Below are 20,798 nucleotides of genomic sequence, written 5' to 3' on the forward strand. Positions count from 1 at the left end.
CCTTTCCTCATAGCCCGGTGGACCATACCTTTCCTGGCTTGCCTTTCCTCATATGCCAAGGTAACCATATGTAACCTGACTAGCCTTTTCTCATATCGCAAATTTAACCGAACCACACCTGCCTAGCAATTCCTTATAGCCCAATGTAACCATAACTAACCTGGCTAGCCTTTCCTTATAGCCCAACGTAACCATATATAGCCTGACTAGCTTTCCACATAGCCTAATATTACCATCCCTAACCTGGCTAGCCTTTCCTCACAGCCGAATGTAACTATCCCTAACCTGGTAACCTTTCCTCAATGTCCAATGTAACCATCCCTAACCTTGCTAGCCTTTCCTCATATCCCAATGTAACCAACCCTAACCTGGCTAGCCTTTCCTCATTGCCCAGTGTAACCATCCCTAACCTGGCTAGCCTTTCCTCACAGCCGAATGTAACTATCCCTAACCTGGTAACCTTTCCTCAATGTCCAATGTAACCATCCCTAACCTTGCTAGCCTTTCCTCATATCCCAATGTAACCAACCCTAACCTGGCTAGCCTTTCCTCATTGCCCAGTGTAACCATACCTAACCTGGCTTCCCTTTCCTTTTAGCCCAATGTAACCATAGCTAACCTGGCTATCCTTTCCTCATAGCCCAATGTAACCATCCATAACCTGGCTTGCCTTTACTCATAACTCAATGTAACCACCCCTAACCTGGCTTGAATTTCCTCATAGCCCAATGTAACCATATATATTTATTTATTTACATTTTCTTATATAGCGCAGCAGATTCAATAACACAGACAGACTTGTAGGTAAGAGGGCCCTGCTGCAAGCTTACAATCTATAGGGACATAGGAGGGAAACACAGGAGCCTTTCCACAGAGCCCAATGTAACAGTACCTAGCCTTTCCTCATAGGCTTTTGTTCCCAAACACTCGACTGAGACAGCACTGACTAAAGTGGTGAATAATCTGGTAACTGTTAAGTCTAAAGGCCATTACTCACTACTCATTCTTCTAGATCTCTCTGCTGCTTATGACACTGTTGACCACTCTCTCCTCATACAATCACTACATTCCCTAGGTTTTAATGATACAGCCCTTTCCTAGTTCTCATCCTACCTATCAGATTGCTCTTTCAGAGTTCGCTTCTCTGATACCACCTCCTCTTCTGTGCCTCTGTCAGTTGGAGTCCGCAAGGCTCAGTTTTAGGTCCTCTGCTCTTCTGAATTTATCCCTCATCTCTTTGCAAAGTAATCAGCTTTTTCGGATTCCATCACTTGTATGCTGATGACACAAACTATCTATCAACCCCAAAGTAGTCACCAGTGGTTTGGCCCATGTCTCTGAATCCTGCCATCTCATCTTGGATGTCTTCTCAATACCTCGAACTTAACTTTTACAAAACTGAATTAATTATATTCCCACACAACCAGGGGCAGTTACATCCTAGTATCTCCATAACTGTTGATAACGCGACAATCTACCCTACCCCTCAAGCTCGCTGTCTATGGGTCACCCTTGTCTCTGAACTGTCCTTCATTCCCCACATTCAGTCTGTCTCAAAATCATGTTACATGCATCTAAAAAACATATCCAAGACACGACCCTATCTTACACACGATGCACTCATTATCTCTTGCATTGATTATTGCAATAGTATCCTCATTGGTATCCCAAGAACAGACTCTCGCAACTATAATCTTTTTTGAATGCTGCAGTGAGGCTGATCTTCCTAGCCAGATGTTTATTGTCTGCTGATCCGCTCTGCCAGTGGCTCCATTGGTTGCCCATATTGTACCGTATTCCATACAAAATACTTCTACTCACATATAAAGTGTCATGAGCCATTTATTATGGCTCATTGCTGTCATGTCAGTTCTGTGGTTTTTGTCTGGTAATGGACTCTCTGGTGGCCTCCGGTGGTAAGTCTGTGCCTTTGCAGTTCATTCTTCTGTGCGTTGATTTTTATTTTTTTAATTGAGTAATTTTTATTGAATTTTCCGAAACAAATAATAGCTCTGACGAGGACATTATAAGCATACAACATGGAGAATCAGACAGTAATTTAAATATACATGAGGTAGCAAATGAATATAGGATGAATGATAGTATATCGACTGTCTTTGTCAGTATAAGTGGAATACAATTACCCGGAGGCGCCATCCGGGCGTTCTGTGGCAGGATAAAAAGGAGCACATTCTTACAATAATATCACGTAGAAGTATACTACATCCCCAATAGGAAAAGATAAATATTAAATTGTCACCCATCAAGAGCTCTATACTAACCTAAATATACTACCTATACTACCCAAAGCAAATCCCCCAAAAGGACCCAAATTAAACCTCCCCAAAAAACCCCACCCTGTATGACCTAACCCCAACCTAGGTATACCTGGATTCCAAACACCTCCCCACCCCAGCTATCTTTACTAATTATCTCTAAAAGGAATAAATTAGTGGCTCTCACCTTATATTAGCTAATTTAGCCTAAGTGCTAGCTTGGGAGCTGGGCTGGGCCTTCTTAAGGCATTCTGCCCAGCACTGCCCTGCCGGTGATAGTTTCCTATTCCTTTTGCAGGTACTGTAGCTGCAATTTCCTGTTTCTAGCTGGTCACCTGTCAGAGTACTGCTCTGAGTCAGCTGTCTGCTGGTCATTAGTCAATTTCTCCCTGTTCATAGCCCAATGCAGCCTGTCCTGGCCTTTTGCAGTTTAAGCCTGCTTCCATTCTGTCTGGTATCCTGTCAGTCTGCTCCAGTCTGTCCCGGCTTGCTTCTTCCAAACTCCAGCTGTTGGAAGTCTCCTGTTCCGCCCGTGCCTGTGTGAGGTCATGTAAGTGGAGCCTGGTTCTATTTCTTTATCCCCGTTTGCTGGCAAGCTGCCAATTCCTTGTGTTGGTTTTGCATTCATTTGTTACACCTTTGTTCAGTCCTCCCTGGCGGGTGGAGGTGCATTATACTCCTTGGTTTGGTCATTTTGGGGTACCGGTTTATATGTGCTATTGTTTACATTGTTGGTTATCTGTACTTCCTGCATAGGTATTGCAGGAGGTACCCCAGTTCTCCTGTCAGAGGTATCTGCGACTGGGTCGCATTCCCCGTCATTGGCCTGGTGCTGTTAGGCAGGCCAAGTAATTAGATTTCTTTTTTACTGTACCCTTAGAGGATCGCTGATTCCTTGTCTGTAACACCTGGTTGCACCGAAGCTGGAGCAGGCTTAACTCGCTCCTTCTAGGACACATGGGCATGAGTTTAGATTAGAAGAGAAAATATTTAGTTTATTGATTAAAAACATCCAGGGGTACAATTAAGGAAAACAATCTGTCTTTAAAATAAAGTATCAGTATTCACTACATAAAAACAAGGATTAAGCTAATAAACCAAGGTTGAACTAGATGGACGCAAGTCTTTTTTCAGCATTAACTACTATGTATTTATGTAACTACAGTATGTTCAAACGTGGGGACTACAGGAGAATCCTGGCATTTGCAGGATTCAGCCATCTCCCTTTGGGGGTCAACAGAGTCAGCGTAGTATTCGCCGTGGCCGTTCTAAACAGTGGTCCCGGCTGTGGATTCACACCCAAAACCATAACATAAAGCTATTAACCAAACCACACCAACATATATAGCCTAATTTATTGCAAAATATCTCCCAACTCGCTTTCTGCTCTGCACAAGATCTGCATCTCTCTTCTGCACGGATCACCAGCTCCCATTCACTGTTACAGGACTTTCATAGGGGTGCACCCACTCTATGGAATGCCCTCCCATGCACAATTATACTCTCATCAAGCCTCTAAGCTTTCAAGCATTCCCTGAAAACTCACCTCTTCAGGCAAGCCTATGGAATTAAGGAACCACCCACATAACCCCCATTATATAGCTGCCCTTCTTGTCTTGCAACTTGGTGGGACTGCTATGCTATTAATGGTGCCTGTACTTGTGTTTCCCTCCTATTTCCTATATATTGTAAGCTTGCAGCAGGGCCCTTCAACATCTAAGTTTGTCTGTTTTACCCAGTTTGTTATTTCTGTGTTGTCATCAGTTGTAAAGTGCAACCGAATCTGCTGCATTATATAAGAAACTTTAAATAAATAATAAAATACATAGCCCAATGTAACCATACCTAACCTGGTTTGCCATTCCTTGTTGCCTAATGTAATAATCCCTAAGATAGCTAGCATTTCCCCATCACCCAAAGTAACCAATCATAACCTGGCTAGCCTTTCCTAATATCCAATGAATATAAACCCTTCATCAATTGTGTTACTGTTCTTTGAACGCTTTCTAGATCTATTCCTTTTTATGGAGTTGTGACCAAGTTTGTACACTGTATTCTAGATGAGACTGCACCAATGATTTTTGTAGCTGCAAAATAACACTTTCTACCCTTGCATCTATTACCCTTCTTATACTTGCTAATACCTTTTTGTCTTTCCCTGCTGCTACTAGAAATTGAGCACTGTTGCAAAGTCTACTGTCAATGAGCCCCCTAAACCTTCTCTATTAATGATTCCCCTACATTTACCCCATTTATTTACAGATTGCCTGCTTGTATTTGGCCCCTAAATACATAACCGTACATTCATCTGTGTTACATCTCATCTTCCATTTTGGTGCCTAATTCTCCAGTGTATTCAAGTCGCTCTATAGAGAGACTACATCCTGCTTCATCATTGCCATGGATATTAATAATTACATTAAATAGAAGTGACCACCCCCTTGAGGTGTCCTTGAGGTACAACACTTAGAACTTTCTACCAATTTGAAAATGTTCAATTTAGACAACTCTCTGTTCCCCATTCTCCACCAGTCATTGATCCAAGTACAAATGTTGCTTCCTGTTGTTTAGCGCTATCTTCTCGCTAAAAAAAGATCTCTCCCATTTTTGTTCTCTTTCTTGGATGGTCTCCTATCTAGATGTATCAAAAGTGTTTTGGCCGTATCTATTTTGTTGAAAATATCTGTTGTTAAACCCACGCGGGGAATTTCTCCAGTACTTAACATTGTCACTCCTTTGTAATGTGAGGGTATATGTTCTTCTATTTTTAGCATTATATGAGAAATGGGATTGGTTTCTGGGGGTCCAGGATTTATTTTTAGAGTCATTAACGTCCCTAGGGATTTTGTATGGTGTATTTTCTAATATAGTGGGGACATTCTCATCCTTTCATTTATATTGTTCACCTGTCTTATAATCATTTGGTTCTGGAATATTTTATATTTTTAAATTTTTAGTTCTTTTTAATTGTTTTCCATGTTAATGGTCATAGTTTTTTTTCCTAATTCCTTATAATCTTCTGATTTTACATATTGTTTAATCAGAGTATGGATTATTCTATTTCTTTCTCAGTTTGATTTAGCATTTTAGACTTTCTTTAATAATAAGTTCCTCCGTTTCCGTGGTAGAGGATGGTAATTTTTCTACTCTGAGACCCCTTGGTATGATTTATTCTTTCAAATATCTTTCTATAGTCGCAGTTTCCCTTCTTTAATGAGAAGTTTCTCCATTTTGTACATGGCACTATCAAGATTGACAAACCAGTTTTCTCATTATCATCAAATAAACATTGGATACATTGTGTACGTGTCTTATGTTTAAACATATTAAGCAGGCAGCCGGTTTTCGGTTAGATGGAAACAACAGATATAATATCCCGAAACTAAAATACTTTATACTGGCACCTGTCCAGTTAATTAAATAAAATGCAGCAGGAAATCCCTGCAGAGACCATCAACCTCTGAAGTCAGACATTTGTAGAAAAGGGGAAATTTAGGAATAAAACAGGGCAGTGAGGGTAAATTGCTGGTAGACAATAAAACGGCCAACCTGCACCATTTGACACCACACTTACTTTATATTTCTATATTTCTTTATGGTTTCTCTATCATCTTAGGTGGATATAGCAGGACTGAAGGTAAAATCACCACATATAATAAAGGCTGAATTTACAGATGGAGCAGGTCTCATTTGAGATTTAAAATATTACTGAACAATTAGCTTTTTAAATTAAACCACTTTATGACGTGTAACTCAAAATATGCCATTTATGTCATCATGTGCACATGCGACAAACTATATGTGGGAAAGACCACCAGGACCTTGAAGATCCGGTGGTCCGAACACATAAGAAATATCAAAAAGGGAAATCCAGACCATCCATTTTCCATGCACTTTAAAGAAGTTCACCAATGCTCCCCGAATCATATGAAAGAATTCTGGGGCTTGGAACTCATTAAGGACAACTGGCGGTATAAAAATAAAGATAATAATTTAGCCAAAAAGGAAATGCGGTGGATATATGACCTCAACTCGTTGTCCCCGCATGGCCTAAATTCAGATTTTGAGTTAAAATGGTTTCTTTGATCTTTTTAATGTTTTTAAAGTTTTTGGATTTATTCAATGTTATGCCAAGTTTTGTCTCCCTGTATTGTTCCTTTGTACAGCGCTGCGAAACACTTGTGGCGCCTTATAAATAAAATTATAATAATAATAATAATAATAATAACTGGCTTTATTATATTCATGTTTTTAAATTTTTAATGTCCAAATGTTAAAGCCATATTTCTTCATGCACATTGCCACTTTTTATATTATATTCAATATGCACATTGCCACTTTTAAAGCATTTAATCATTGCACTAAGCAATATGCACATTGTCACTTTAAATGCAATCTAATTATTGCACTAAGCACCCTAGGTTCCTTTTGTATGCTGCACCATGGTCTAGACTTACATCGGGACTGACAGTCCCTATGCGCTCCAGCTTACACTTCCTGGTGCGTTCCACATAATACACAGCTGTCGACTACAGCTATGGATTAAAGGCTGCTTCCGGCAACACTAAAGCCGGAAGTCATCATGCGTGTCAGCAGCCAACTCCGGTGCGCTCCACGGCACCCAGAGGACGGCGCTGTGAATTGTATATAGCACAGTCTCTTCCGGAAGTGATGTACCGGAAGTGACCATGCGTTCCAGCGGCCGGCTCCGATGCGTTCCACGGAACGGCGCTGGACGCTTGAACTAAGGAACAGGGCACAATTTTCGCATTCCCTCCCGTATGGGCATGGTTTAAGTATATATATAACCTGGGATTAGATTTCCATCTCTTAGTTTTAACATTTATATTTCATGGCACTTCCGCCCAGCATTGAACTTCCGGCGGAAGTAGTCCAATTTGGCTTAATGTGCATGTGTATAAATATGGACTTCCTAGCACTCCTCTCCCAGCCTTGAAAAAGACAGGTTATCCTGTTGAAATGTGTTGGCAGGAGAGGAGTGCACCTGCTGTTCTTTGTGATGGGATACTGCTTGCTGACGGTGACAGTCTGGGGTATAAGGCCAATACCCCAGCCACAAGGTACCGGACCTCTTTTAACATCTTTGCAGATCCCAGTTTTGTGTATTCTCTTGCTTAAATAAATGTATAGACACTGAAAGTGTTTTCCTTTGTTTGCTTGTATTCGTACATGGAAGCCATTGCCCTCCATGACAGGAGCCCCCTTCCATAAAGATACCCAGATGTGCTTATAGTGGTATATTTACTTGTGAGTACGGTATGCAGTTTTATTTGCTTGGAACTACACCTGTGGTGAACCCATATAAAGAAACCTTTATGTGCACCATCCTCTTTGTTCTAGTGTGAGTGAGGGTACGCCTCTAGTGACCCAACCCCAGACTCTCATTTACACCCTGTGGGTTGAATAGAAGTTGTTCTCACACACTCCTCTTTTATTCATTTATTTTACATATCCCGTCTTCTTGAGGAACACCGGATAATTGTGTACACAGACCTTTCATCGCCCCTGGTCCAATTCTTCAAACACACTCATTTGAGATGGTGATTCTATTGCCAATGGCCACCCCACACCAGCCGCCGTCCTCCGACAGAAGGGGGCGTGCACGCACAAGATACTCGTGTTTTCCATTCTGTCAGAGCCCTACGTCCGCCTGCCCCGCTCCCTGCCCGAAGCAGCTGCCCGTATATATGTTATATGCCCCACCTGCAGTGCACATGGTTTTGTCCATTAGAGAAAAAATGCAGTTTGCGATCCATTCTGAATTAGGCCAAATATGAGAAATGACCTTGTACAAGAACTGTAATAAGAATGCCAACAATTTAATAGTTTTTTTTTTTTGTTGCCGTATTTATGTGAGACAGTTGAATGCAACATAAGGAATCGGCCATTTTGTTTGATTCAGAGAATGAACTGTGTGTGTCCGGACACAGAGGTTCACCTTGTACAGTACTTCTATCAGTTTCCTTTGGTGTCAATCAATAACTCTGGAAATATTTATAATCTGTCAGAGAAACAGGTCACTCAGACACTAGGTATACGTATTACACTGCCTAGAGCATTACAGAACTGATGGCTTATTCGCTGTAATATTTGTTCATGAAACAATGGGGGTTAGTGAGGGATTTAACCAATAGTAAATGCAGAGAATACATGTAGATACGTTTCTCCCATACAGGTTTTAGTAAAGGTAAATAATATTTGAATTGACTCTTTTCTCAGGTGCATCTTTATCTTCAAACTTCCCTGAAGAATGTCCTCTCTCTTAACAGATGTTCTAAGGAACCTTGAACAGTTGGCTGTATTAGGTGCTGGCGTAATCGCGTTTCCCTATATATATATATATATATATATATATATATTCTTTATAAGAGTCCTTGAAACTGGTCTCCAGCAGGTGTTAATCTGAGGGAACATTCTGCCCATCCCATATTCCCAAAACTCTTGAACAGCTTCAAATGCAATTGTAACAATTTCTCTGTAAATCTGATATCTGAGCAAAGGTTTTTTAAAGCAAAAGTAACGTATTCATGGTAGTGGATACCAATATCTGCTAGTTACCATCACGATTGTCTATTTGAGTAGCACAGGAGACTCTGAGTACATACTGTATTGTGAGGACCTTTATTACCACTGTGTAGAAGTCTATAGCATGGTGATTTCATCTTTTATAGAGTATTATACACCAAGTATGCAGGACTTATTAATGAACGAAGAACGTATATACCACGTCACTGTTATGTTCAGAGAGAGGTGGAAATTGCTAGAGTAGTATCTGTTTACTTATAACTGAAGTGTCAATGTAAGGACTCAATCCAATTAACTACGAAGGGTGCGAGTTGCCGTTCAGGTGCCATTTAAACGCTGAAAACGGCACCCAAATTAACCCTCTCGCACCCTTCGCAGGGCCGAATGGGATGTATTTTGCTCGCACCCCTATGGAGGTGTGAGCACTTTTCAGCGAATTCGTCCAGCCGTAAAGTGCGCCCAGTGCCGTGATGATTCGCACTCGGCGAATCATCTGCGCACATCGGGGTTAATAGGATCAACCCCTAAGTGTTCTGTGAACTGTCTTATCCTTTGTATCTCCATTGTGTTACTGAATGTATTACTTCTAAGTCTCTACCTTTGCCCCAATGTCACCCACATTCATTCTCATTTCAACCGAATCTAAAGGAAGAACAGCATTGAAGTAAAGGAATTCAGGGCCTAATTCAGATCTGTTTGCTAGGCTGTGTATGGTCACAGACTAGCGAACAGGTCAATACTACCCCCCAGGCGAGTGAACGCCCCCATTGCTGAGCTAATGGCTACATTTGCATGGGGATGGATGCGTGCGCTTACACATCCCTTTTGCATTTGGCCATATGGGCGAAAATCGTTGATCATCAAATATTTTTTTTTTCTCATTAGCAAATAAGTCATGTCATGAGACATCAACAAATCTGCGTTCATAGGGGGACACCCAGTGTTTTTCTGGGTGCAACCACCATTTTTGTGGGCATGCCCAGGAAAGGCAGGGAAACTCCCCCACTACAGCCTACTATCCGCACCCTACCCACCCCTCACAGTACGAACACCCCACCAAGGTATTCACACAGAGGCTCTGAACATGCGTATTTTCAGCCGCAACATTGGTCAACGGGTCCAATTCGGTTCCACACCGATCTAACCTCATCAGGCCCTAAGTCCCCTCATTTTAGTTTTCACTTCCTCCAGGGTAATGATCGTGTTGGCTAGGATGTAATGGGGGACAATTTTTGGGTCCAGTTTCCTGAAATGTCCTATTTTTCTCCAATAATCAGACATTTCGGGGGAAATTTACCTATATGAAAAACCTAGTTTTTCGTATTGGTATTTCCCCTACGACTGCAATTACAAAGCAGTCATATACGACTGCTTTGTAACCCTCCGATGGTGTAACCATTCGTATTAGCTGGCCATATATACGGCCGCTAATACGAATGTTTCTGGCAGTCTGCACGGATCAGTCAGATCCGTGCAGGCTGCAATGTAAAAAAATATAAAAAAAATAAATATAAAAAAAAAAAACGGCGTGGGGTCCCCCCCACAGCCGTAACCAGCACCAGGCTGACAGAGCCGGGGCCGGTAATTAAAAATCAGGGAACCCGACAAATAGGGGTTCCCCGATTTTTAACAACCAGCACCAGGCTGCAGGTCCGGGGCTGGTTCCCAAAATACGGGGGACAAAATGAGTAGGGGTCCCCCGTATTTCAAGAACCAGCCCCAGGCCAAACCAGCCAGCAGGGTAATGCCACAGCCGGGGGACACTTATTATATAAGACCCGGCCAAAGCATTCAGCCCTACCGACCAGTCAGCCTGGCCAGGGGCCCTGGGGGAGTGGGGACCCCCCCAATAAAGGGGTCCCCCCCCCCTCCAGGACTTACCTGACCAGGCTGAAGCCTGGTGCTGTCCTCGATGTCCCTGGGCGATGGGCATCGAGCTGATCATTGTGTAAAAAATAGATTAAACTATTGTCTAATACTGGGGCACTATGAGTCCCAGCAAGCCTCCCCCGCAAGCTGGGACTTGGAGAACCACAAGTCCCAGCCTGCGGGGCATTAAAGGGCCCGCTGGGTCTTGTAGTGCCACAGTATTAAAAATAGTACAATAAAACACACTGACACATAATTAAAATAAAACTTTAATACATACAAAGCCCACACATACTAATACTTACCTATCTTCTTTCCGTAGGTAGCCCTGGTTCTGATGTCCGGTCTGTGTCGGCATTCTTCTTCATGTCGACGTCGCTGTCGGCGATGGTGTCCGGAGTCTGACGAAATCCATGTGGAAGCTGTGAAAGGAAACCATACTCACCTGTCCCGGGGCGACGTAGTCCAGGTAAGGGTCTTTGCAAAAAAACAAACCGAGAACCCGAAACCAGCCGGACAGCAGGGAGCCGCACGGTGTTTGTGTACATTGTGCGGCTCCGCTTCCCGAATGCCGCTATTGGCCGCCTAGCGGCTCCTGATTGGCCGCTAGGCCGCAAGGCGGCCAATAGCGGCATTTGGGAGGCGGAGCCGCACGATGTACACAAACACCGTGCGGCTCCCTGCTGTCCGGCTGGTTTCGGGTTCTCGGTTTGTTATTTTGCCAAGACCCTTACCTGGACTACGTCGCCCCGGGACAGGTGAGTATGGTTTCCTTCCACAGCTTCCACATGGATTTCGTCGGACTCCGGACTCCGGACGCCATCGCCGACAGCGACGTCGACATGAAGAAGAACGCCGACACAGACCGGACATCAGGACCAGGGCTACCTACGGAAAGAAGATAGGTAAGTATTAGTATGTGTGGGCTTTGTATGTATTAAAGTTTTATTTTAATTATGTGTCAGTGTGTTTTATTGTACTATTTTTAATACTGTGGCACTACAAGACCCAGCAGGCCCTTTAATGCCCCGCAGGCTGGGACTTGTGGTTCTCCAAGTCCCAGCTTGCGGAGGAGGCTGGGACTCATAGTGCCCCAGTATTAGACAATAGTTTAATCTATTTTTTACACAATGATCAGCTCGATGCCCACCGCCCAGGGGCATCGAGGACAGCACCAGGCTTCAGCCTGGTCAGGTAAGTCCTGGAGGGGGGGGACCCCTTTATTGGGGGGGTCCCCACTCCCCCAGGGCCCCTGGCCAGGCTGACTGGTCGGTAGGGCTGAATGCTTTGGCCGGGGGACCCTTATATTATAAGTGTCCCCCGGCTGTGGCATTACCCTGCTGGCTGGTTTGGCCTGGGGTTGGTTCTTGAAATACGGGGGACCCCTACTCATTTTGTCCCCCGTATTTTGGGAACCAGCCCCGGACCTGGAGCCTGGGGCTGGTTGTTAAAAATCGGGGCACCCCTATTTGTCGGGTTCCCTGATTTTTAATTACCGGCCCCGGCTCTCTCAGCCTGGTGCTGGTTACGGCTGTGGGGGGGACCCCACGCCCGTTTTTTTTTTATATTTATTTTGTTTTTCTATTTTTTTACACTGCAGCCTGCACGGATCTGACTGATCCGTGCAGGCTTAAAGCAAATATGACAGGGAAAGCAAGGTGTATTTTCCTGTCGTATTTTGGTGCCTGTTTTACACCACTTAGCAGCCGTATTATCAGTACGGCTGCTTAGTACATCAGAAACCACCATTCTTTTGAATGGTGATTTCTGTCGTATCCTATCGATGGTGTAGACATTCGTATTTGTAAATACAAATACGAATGTTCCATCGTTAGGAATACGAATTGTTGTATTTTCGGGATTTCTCCCTACGAATACACCTTTTTTTCTACTAATCCATTTTGGTAAATGTCCCCCTTCAAGTCTGGAAAAGGAATAGCATTGTGTTCACTAAAAGTCACTAACTTCCAGCTTCGAATACGAGCTGCCGGTAGAAGGTTGGATCCAGATGTTTTGGCTATGTTATACATACAACTCGGACAGACAAGATTAAAAGTCGGACAAAAATACAGCTCTATAATTCGGACATATTTAGAGCTGGTCTCTTTGGGTGACTTCTATTCTGCAATGTTCAAGATCGTCATATATTCACAATTATAGCAAATTTGTAACAAACACTGTAAAACAAGTAGACTTTGTCTGTCAATATAGCTCCTGTGCTGTACATGTCATTTTTCATATGTTTATAAGTTAAATGCATCTTATGCACATTGCTGTGTGAATAAGGAGCATAAGCAGATTCTACTCATTATAATGATATTCCTATATTCTGTATGTAACTGCGTCTGTAACAGCATAAAAATAATCTGCTAAAGTGTTTCCAAATCAAATAGTATAACATTATTTATATGCACATACAGTCACATACAAGGATATACAGCTGATTTATGTTTTGGGCGTAACTCAGGGCTGGGCAACACCGCCCTACAGATGTTAATGAACTACACATCCCAGGATGCTTTGCATTTGTTTTGCTATGTGGCCATGCTGAAACTGATGCAAGGCATGCTGGGATGTGTAGTTCATCAACATCTGGAGGGCCGGTGTTGCCCAGCCCTGGCGTAACTGCTACTCTATCTGCATAACACATTATGTTATAGTGCACTGTAGCAGAATTTTTTTTATTCAGATACTGTACATTCACAAATACTTATGGAATATAGGCATGCTGTATATCATTTAATCAGCAAAAGCTGCTTGTACATCTAATTTATTAACAATGTGATGCACAAAGATGTACTGGGAGCAGAGTTAAAAGTGGACACTCTCTGCATTAAAAGTACCAACAGAAGTCGAATCCTAGACAGATTTTTGGGTTTGAAGAAAACAATTAGCGCTACTATGGTTGGAGTTCGCCTGTCCCGGGTAATGGGATAAATTCCCTTTATCCCTGAGTAATGGATGTGTTTTTTGTGATATACTCGGGATCTGGGCGCTCTCCTCACGGATTCAAAAGCTGAATGATTGGATCTCTTTCTAGTACTGTATATAAATAGTGTAAAAATTCTCCTTTCTGGGACACTGTTAGAGAATAAATGCAAAAGAACAAGAAAAATATTCCCCTTCCTGTATTTATTTATTTATTAATTTATTATCAGTTTCTTATATAGCGCAGCATATTCCGTTGTGCTTTACATAGGGGACAGTGATACAACAAACTGGGTATTTACAGACAGTCAAAATGTAGGAGGGCCCTGCTCGCAAGCTTACAATCTATAGAGAAATAGGCATTGATACATAAGGATAGATACTGTATTCTTTATTGCATCGATTCCACCAGAATGCAAGGTTCTATGACTGGTTCTGGAATTTGATAAGCTTGCCTGAAGAGATCCTTTGATTTTTTCTGATTTTTCTCTCTTCTTCCAAAGCCGTCCCACTTTGATCTTTCAGTTGTCGGCATATAAAACGAGAGAAAAATGCAGAAGGACCAATGTGTGAACCAATTTCAAAAAATGTTATTTTATATTTTCAAGGAGACAAATCCCTTATTTTGTTTTCACAGGTTGGTCTAATCACAGCGTACCCCAATTCACTCGAAAATTCAAATTTATACACTTATCAAGGTATCTTTGAGGCTGCGTAGCATACCCGTACTCACGATGCAGTTGGTGTTAAAACGCATATAATGGTATCTTTATCCAGATGTTTGAAGTAAAGAAGGATTTTTATTCACAGATACAAAGATAATAAAATCCAGGGTGCAGGCAGTGGCAATCTTAGGGTCAACACTCAGGTTTCCAAGGGTCCGGACCTGGAACCTGTGCGGACTGCTAATCTCACAATTACCCACTCCTCTGGAAAAGTATACAACAGATACAACATGTTTCGAGACTTCTGTCTCTTCCTCAGGCTCCTGACTAGTGTGGTGCCTCTCTTCCGTTTTTATACTGTTCCCGTCCAGAACTTCCGGTTCCGGATCTCCGTGACCGGAAGTGCCCTGTCCATATATTCTTTTACTCCTCCCCGCTCTCACTTTGTTCCTAAGGATGGTTTCCCCCTTACGTTTCTAATAGTGTAGGTGTCCCATATGTTAGCAGACTTGGTGCGGCTGTAGCGCTGTTGATTTTTACATTCGCCGCTGCTGTCCTCTGTTGACTTCCGGTAGAAAAAAAAAACGTCACATCCGGTCCACGCGGCTTCTCGGACGGTGTCCTCCATTCTCCCGCTCTTTTATTTTGCTTATTTTTTCTCCATATCCCTTAGCCAGAAATTTGTCTTTTAATTTAGAATTCTGATGTTGTAGGGTCTCAGGGTCACTGAAATTCTCTCGACTAAAAAGGAATTGCAGTGACCCTAAGACCCTACAACATCAGAATTCTAAATTAAAAGACAAATTTCTGGCTAAGGGATATGGAGAAAAGGAAGTATTGGAGACGATAGAGGAAGTTAAAAAGAAGGATAGAAGTATATTACTGGAAAGGAACACCAATAAAGAATACTTCAAAAGAGGGAAAGACTCAAATGCTCTCCAATTTGCTTTCTTTAACCAGTTTGATAAAAATCACAGAAAGGTAGAAAAGATCATCAATAAGCATTGGCATCTGCTACAGGAAGACCCTATACTCAAGAGTTTAATTCCAAACAGACCCAAATTTATTTATCGCAAATCTAATAACCTTAAGAACCAATTGGTACGCAGTGCAATGCCAGAGGAAAGAATGAACCAGATACGCACAAAAGGTTTCCATCGTTGCGGTTCATGTGTTTGGTGCAAACAGGTCCCCACAGAAACATCAAAGACAGCAGAAATCTCTGTTAACAGTATCACTGTAAAGATCAAACACTTTATTAGCTGTGAAACATCTAACATAGTTTATCTCATTGAATGCTGCTGTGGTTTAGCCTATATAGGAAGAACTACTCGACCCTTGAAAACGAGAATTTCAGAACACTTCCGTTACATCAAAAAAGGGCTGACCACACACCATTTATCAAAGCACTTCCTGGAGACACATAAATGTTCAACAAGCGCCATCAAAAGAATTGTGGGAATACAAAAAAATAACAGGGAATTGGAGAAATAGAAATGTTGAACTAAACCTGGCGAGAGCAGAAATGAAACTTATTTTTAAACTTAAAACTTTAGTTGCGTCAGGTTTGAATAATGATTTTGAACTTAAGTGGCTTCTTTGAAATTTTAAGTAAAATTTTATGAGAAAATTTTTTAGACAAATTATTGAGGATTTTTTAAACCATCGATTTATGCATATTTTTATTTCACCTATTATTAGCTATTTATTTCCACGTATATTTCTAGCCATTTTTTCCACTTATATTTATTCCCATATTTACACCCGCGAATCTTTCCCCAGAACCAGTCTCCGTGCATAACTTAAAAATCTATTTAGAAAATGGCCCTTTAATTACGGCAGAATTATGGCAGAATCATAGAAGCGCATAAAATCTAAAATGACAAAGACCCATTGTATTAGACTTTCACACAAGAACCGTGTAGACTTTAATTCCATACAGAAGCAAAATAAAAGAGCGGGAGAATGGAGGACGCCGTCCGAGAAGCCGCGTGGACCGGATGTGATTTTTTTTCTACCGGTATGTAAAAATCAACGAATGTAAAAATCAACAGCGCTACAGCCGCACCAAGTCTGCTAACATATGGGACATCTACACTATTAGAACGGAAGGGGGAAACCATCCTTAGGAACAAAGTGAGAGCGGGGAGGAGTAAAATAATATATGGACAGGGCACTTCCGGTCACGGAGATCCGGAACCGGAAGTTCTGGACGGGAACAGTATAAAAACGGAAGAGAGGCACCACACTAGTCAGGAGCCTGAGGAAGAGACAGAAGTCTGGAAACATGTTGTTCCTGCACTAGTGTGATATTTTTCCAGAAGAGTGGGTAATTGTGAGATTAGCAGTCCGCACAGGTTCCAGGTCCGGACCCTTGGAAACCTGAGTGTTGACCCTAAGATTGGCACTGCCTGCACCCTGGATTTTATTATCTTTGTATCTTTGTATCTGTGAATAAAAATCCTTCTTTACTTCAAACATCTGGATAAAGATACCATTATATGCGTTTTAACACCAACTGAATCGTGAGTACGGGTATGCTACCCAGCCTTAAAGATACCTTGATAAGTGTATAAATTTGAATTTTTGAGTGAGTTGGGGGGAACGCTGTGATTAGACCAACCTTGGAAAACAAAATAGGGGATTTGTCTCCTTGAAAATATAAATTTTTTTTTTTTTTTTAAATTGGTTCACACATTGGTCCTTCTGTATTTTTCTCTTGTTTTATATGCCGACAACTGAAAGATCAAAGTGGGACGGCTTTGGAAGAAGAGAGAAAAATCAGAAAAAAAATCTACAGGAAGGGGAGTATTTTTCTTGTTCTTTTGCATTAATTCTCTAACAGTGTACCAGGAAGGAGAATTTTTACACTATTTATATACTAGAAAGAGATCCAATCATTCAGCTTTTGAATCTGTGAGGAGAGCACCCAGATCCCGAGTATACCACAAAAAACACACCCAGAAGTCGAATCCTATTTACATTCACAGAGTTAAAGGCACACGCCATTACTGTGGCCAAGTTCCGGCAAAAATCAGACAGTCTAGAGTCCGACTTTGTACAACAGTTTCCCTTGCACTAAAATCATCTCTTATCACATTCTGTCTACAGTCTCTTATCTCATTATAGCTGAGGTTGTATGAGATATATACAGTTTTATTCTTTTATTTACAAAAAACGAATAGGACAGCCCCAACATGAAGCCTAACGTTTGGCAAAGTTATAGCTACAGAGCAATGCTTGTATAATGATCCGTTTCACCTCTTGGTTTCTCAGGCTGTATATCAGTGGGTTCAACATTGGTGTAACCACAGTATAAAGGACAGAGGCCACTACATCCTGTTTAGAAATGGCATTGGAAGGAGAGTGTAGGTAAGAGGAAAAAACTGCCCCAAAGAAGATGCAGACACACATGAGATGTGAGGAGCAGGTGCTGAATGCTTTCTGTCGGCCCTTAGCAGACTTAATATGCACAATTGAATAAATAATGAGGATGTATGAGAGAAGGAAAATTATCACAGAACCCATGCCAGAAGACGCTATAATGGAGATAGTTATCATATCACAGTAGAATGTGTCCGAGCAGGACAGTCTGAGCAATGATGGTATGTGACAGTAGAAATGGTCTATATGGTTTGACCTGCAGAAGCTGAGATTGAATACACAGCTGGTCTGCACCGATGACTGCAAGAAGCCGAAGGACGTGGCAAGAAAAAAAAGAGTTTGACATTTCTTCTTTGTCATTATGGACACATAGTGGAGTGGTTGGCAGATAGCAGCGTACCGGTCATAGGCCATGTTGGAGAGAAGAAGACCATCAGTACATCCTAAGGCAGCAAAGAAAAAAAACTGTAGGGCGCAACCATTGAATGAGATGGTCTTGCTTACAGATATTAGGTCCTGAATCATCTTAGGTGCTATAACTGAGGAGTAGAATATGTCTACCAGAGAGAGGTAGCTCAGGAAGAAGTACATCGGAGTATGGAGGGATGTGTTCCTATAGATAATTGTCATCATGCCAACATTTGCCAGTATGGTCACCAGATAAATATTTAAGAAGAGTATGAAGAGGAACGGGGCAAGATTATCATTATTAGTTAGTCCTGTAAACACAAAGACCTTCACCTGGGTCTTGTTTATGACGTCCATATACATCTTTCTCTGTCTAGAGGGGAAAAAAAGTATAGGAAGACATTTAATAGGATGCAATTTTTAGTAAGGTTCCAAAATTGCACCATATCGCATTTTTGAAATAGCATTTTTTTGCCAGAATTCGACTATTAAATGAGATGCTATTTAGCGGCTACAAAATGTGATATGGTGCGATATGGTGCGATATGGCACAATTTTATGACCTGCTAATGTGCAAATTACTGACCAACAGGAATGCAATTTAGATCAATACCTTCCCAACCAAATAACACTAAAACCTATTTGTCCAGAAGAAAAAAAGAGTGTGTGATGCGCTTATTTGAGCTGTTGAATATAATAGTGGTAATCCAAAAGCGAAAAATAGAGTGCTTGATTGTATGTTTAAAAATAATAAAAGTTGTGCATGCCGTTTTATAAAAACATAACATATGGGTTATGTTTACAAGACTTTTGCAGTTTGCAAGAATGTTTACTGCCCTTTGTAAGGGATTTGAAGTGATTGCTGTAGTGCCGTGGCTTTGTTGGAATAAGTCTGCGGGTGGTCCGTTTTGGTGCGCTGGGAGGTATCAGCTGCTATCTTTCCCTAACTTTACCTTCCATCAGCATCTGATGTTAGTAGCGGTCCTCTCTGGCAGAAAGCTGTGTACCGGATGTTCGGTATTCTTGCTTCCGGTCAGAGTGTTCAGCATCTTCACTTGAAACCAACGCGTTTCGCAGCTGTGGGGCTTCTTTGTCAAGGATGACATACAAGGAAAATGCGGCCCTACTTTGCACTGTTGAGCCCCTTTTTGACAGGCTCCTGGTAAACACAATAACCGGACCAGTGTGCCGCATAAATAGGCGATGTGGCAGAAGTTAACTTGTATGTGGATGATACTCAAATCTATCTATAAACCCGAGTTGTCACCAGTGGTATTGGGCCGAGTCTGAATGTCTCTCTGCCATCTCATCTTGGATGTCTTCTTGCCACCTCAAACTCAATATTTCCAAAACTGAATTACTTATATTCCCACCGGCCAAGAATATTTACCATACTGATATCTCCATAACGGTTGACAACTCGACAATCTTCCATACCCCACAAGCTCGTTGCTTAGGGGTCATCCTCGACTCTGACCTGTCCTTTGTTCCTCACATTCAATCTGTCTCCAAATCATGTTACATGCATCTAAAAAACATATGACCATATCTCACACAATACATCTCTTATCCATGCACTCATTATATCCCGCCATGATTATTGCAATAGTCTCCTAACTGGTCTTCCCAAGAACAGACTCTCACCACTACAATCCATTCTAAATGCTGCTGCTAGGCTGATCTTCCTTGCAAGACGCTCATCGTCTGCTGATCCGCTCTGCCAGTCCCTCCATTGGTTACCTGTATTTTACCATATTCAATATAAAACCCTTCTACTAGCATATAAAGCTATTAACCATACTGCACCAGCATATATCTCTGCACTTATCACACAATATCTCCCATCTCGACCACTCCGCTCTGCACAAGATCTGTGTCTCTCTTCTGCACGGATCACTAGCTCCAATTCATTATTACAGGACTTTCATCAGGCTGCTCCCACCCTATGGAATGCCCCTCCACACACAGAAAGACTCTCTATTAGCCTCCAAACTTTCAAGCATTCCCTGTACCACACACATTACCTTCTGAGTCACTTATGTATTATATAGCTTCCCTTCTGGACCTACAAGCTATGCTATCACTGATGCCTGTCCTTGTGTTTCCCTCCTATGTCCCTATAGATTGTAAGCTTGCAGCAGGGTCCTCCTACCTCCAAGTCTGTCAGCTGTTACCCAGGTTTTATCACTGCCTCCTATTGTAAAGTGCAATGGAATCTGCTGCACTATATAACGCGCCATAATGGAATCTGCTGCGCTATATAAGAACCTGTAAATAAATAAATAAATAAATAAATAAATGTGAAACTCCCAAACTGGTGACGTGTATTCACATGCAGTCATTTAATAAAGCATTCGTAATAGATTTGTATTTGAGAACTTTAAACATGATTTATTTATTTTTTGGGGTTGTACAATTCCTCAACAAAATATTGTGCCAATAATTTTTTTCATGGTCACCCATGTCTGAAAATTTATAATGAAAGGTTTCACATGTAATGATGCATACTGTTTGAAAATGTCCTTCATACAACATTTTTAAGATGTGTCTTCCTTTTGGATTGTAGCTCTGTATTCCGGAAGTGCACCCCACACATCCCGTCATGTACGTCAGGATGCCGAAGCTGCTGGTGAGTAATTGGACAAAAAAATATATTATAATGTACCCATGCACGTAACATGTACCCTACACTACACTCTACGCTAAACGTTCCCCTACCTTA

At 41.8% G+C, this 20,798-nt stretch overlaps 1 protein-coding gene across 1 annotated transcript; it reads right to left on the reverse strand.

Annotated features, from left to right (window-relative positions):
- Positions 1–17,488: 17,488 nt before the first annotated feature.
- Positions 17,489–18,439, reverse strand: LOC146073508 (olfactory receptor 5B21-like). The gene has a single exon (XM_083180683.1). The coding sequence runs from the start codon at positions 18,437–18,439 to the stop codon at positions 17,489–17,491; it is 951 nt and encodes a 316-aa protein (XP_083036809.1).
- Positions 18,440–20,798: the final 2,359 nt, after the last annotated feature.

The sequence above is a fragment of the Crinia signifera genome, chromosome 4, assembly GCF_055691185.1.
Source record: "Crinia signifera chromosome 4, ASM5569118v1, whole genome shotgun sequence".
Classification (NCBI taxonomy): Eukaryota; Metazoa; Chordata; class Amphibia; order Anura; family Myobatrachidae; genus Crinia; species Crinia signifera.

What these genes read in the sequence shown, in the direction of transcription:
- LOC146073508 (XM_083180683.1), bottom strand. Translation starts at nt 18,439, where the DNA reads ATGTATATGGACGTCATAAACAAGACCCAGGTGAAGGTCTTTGTGTTT.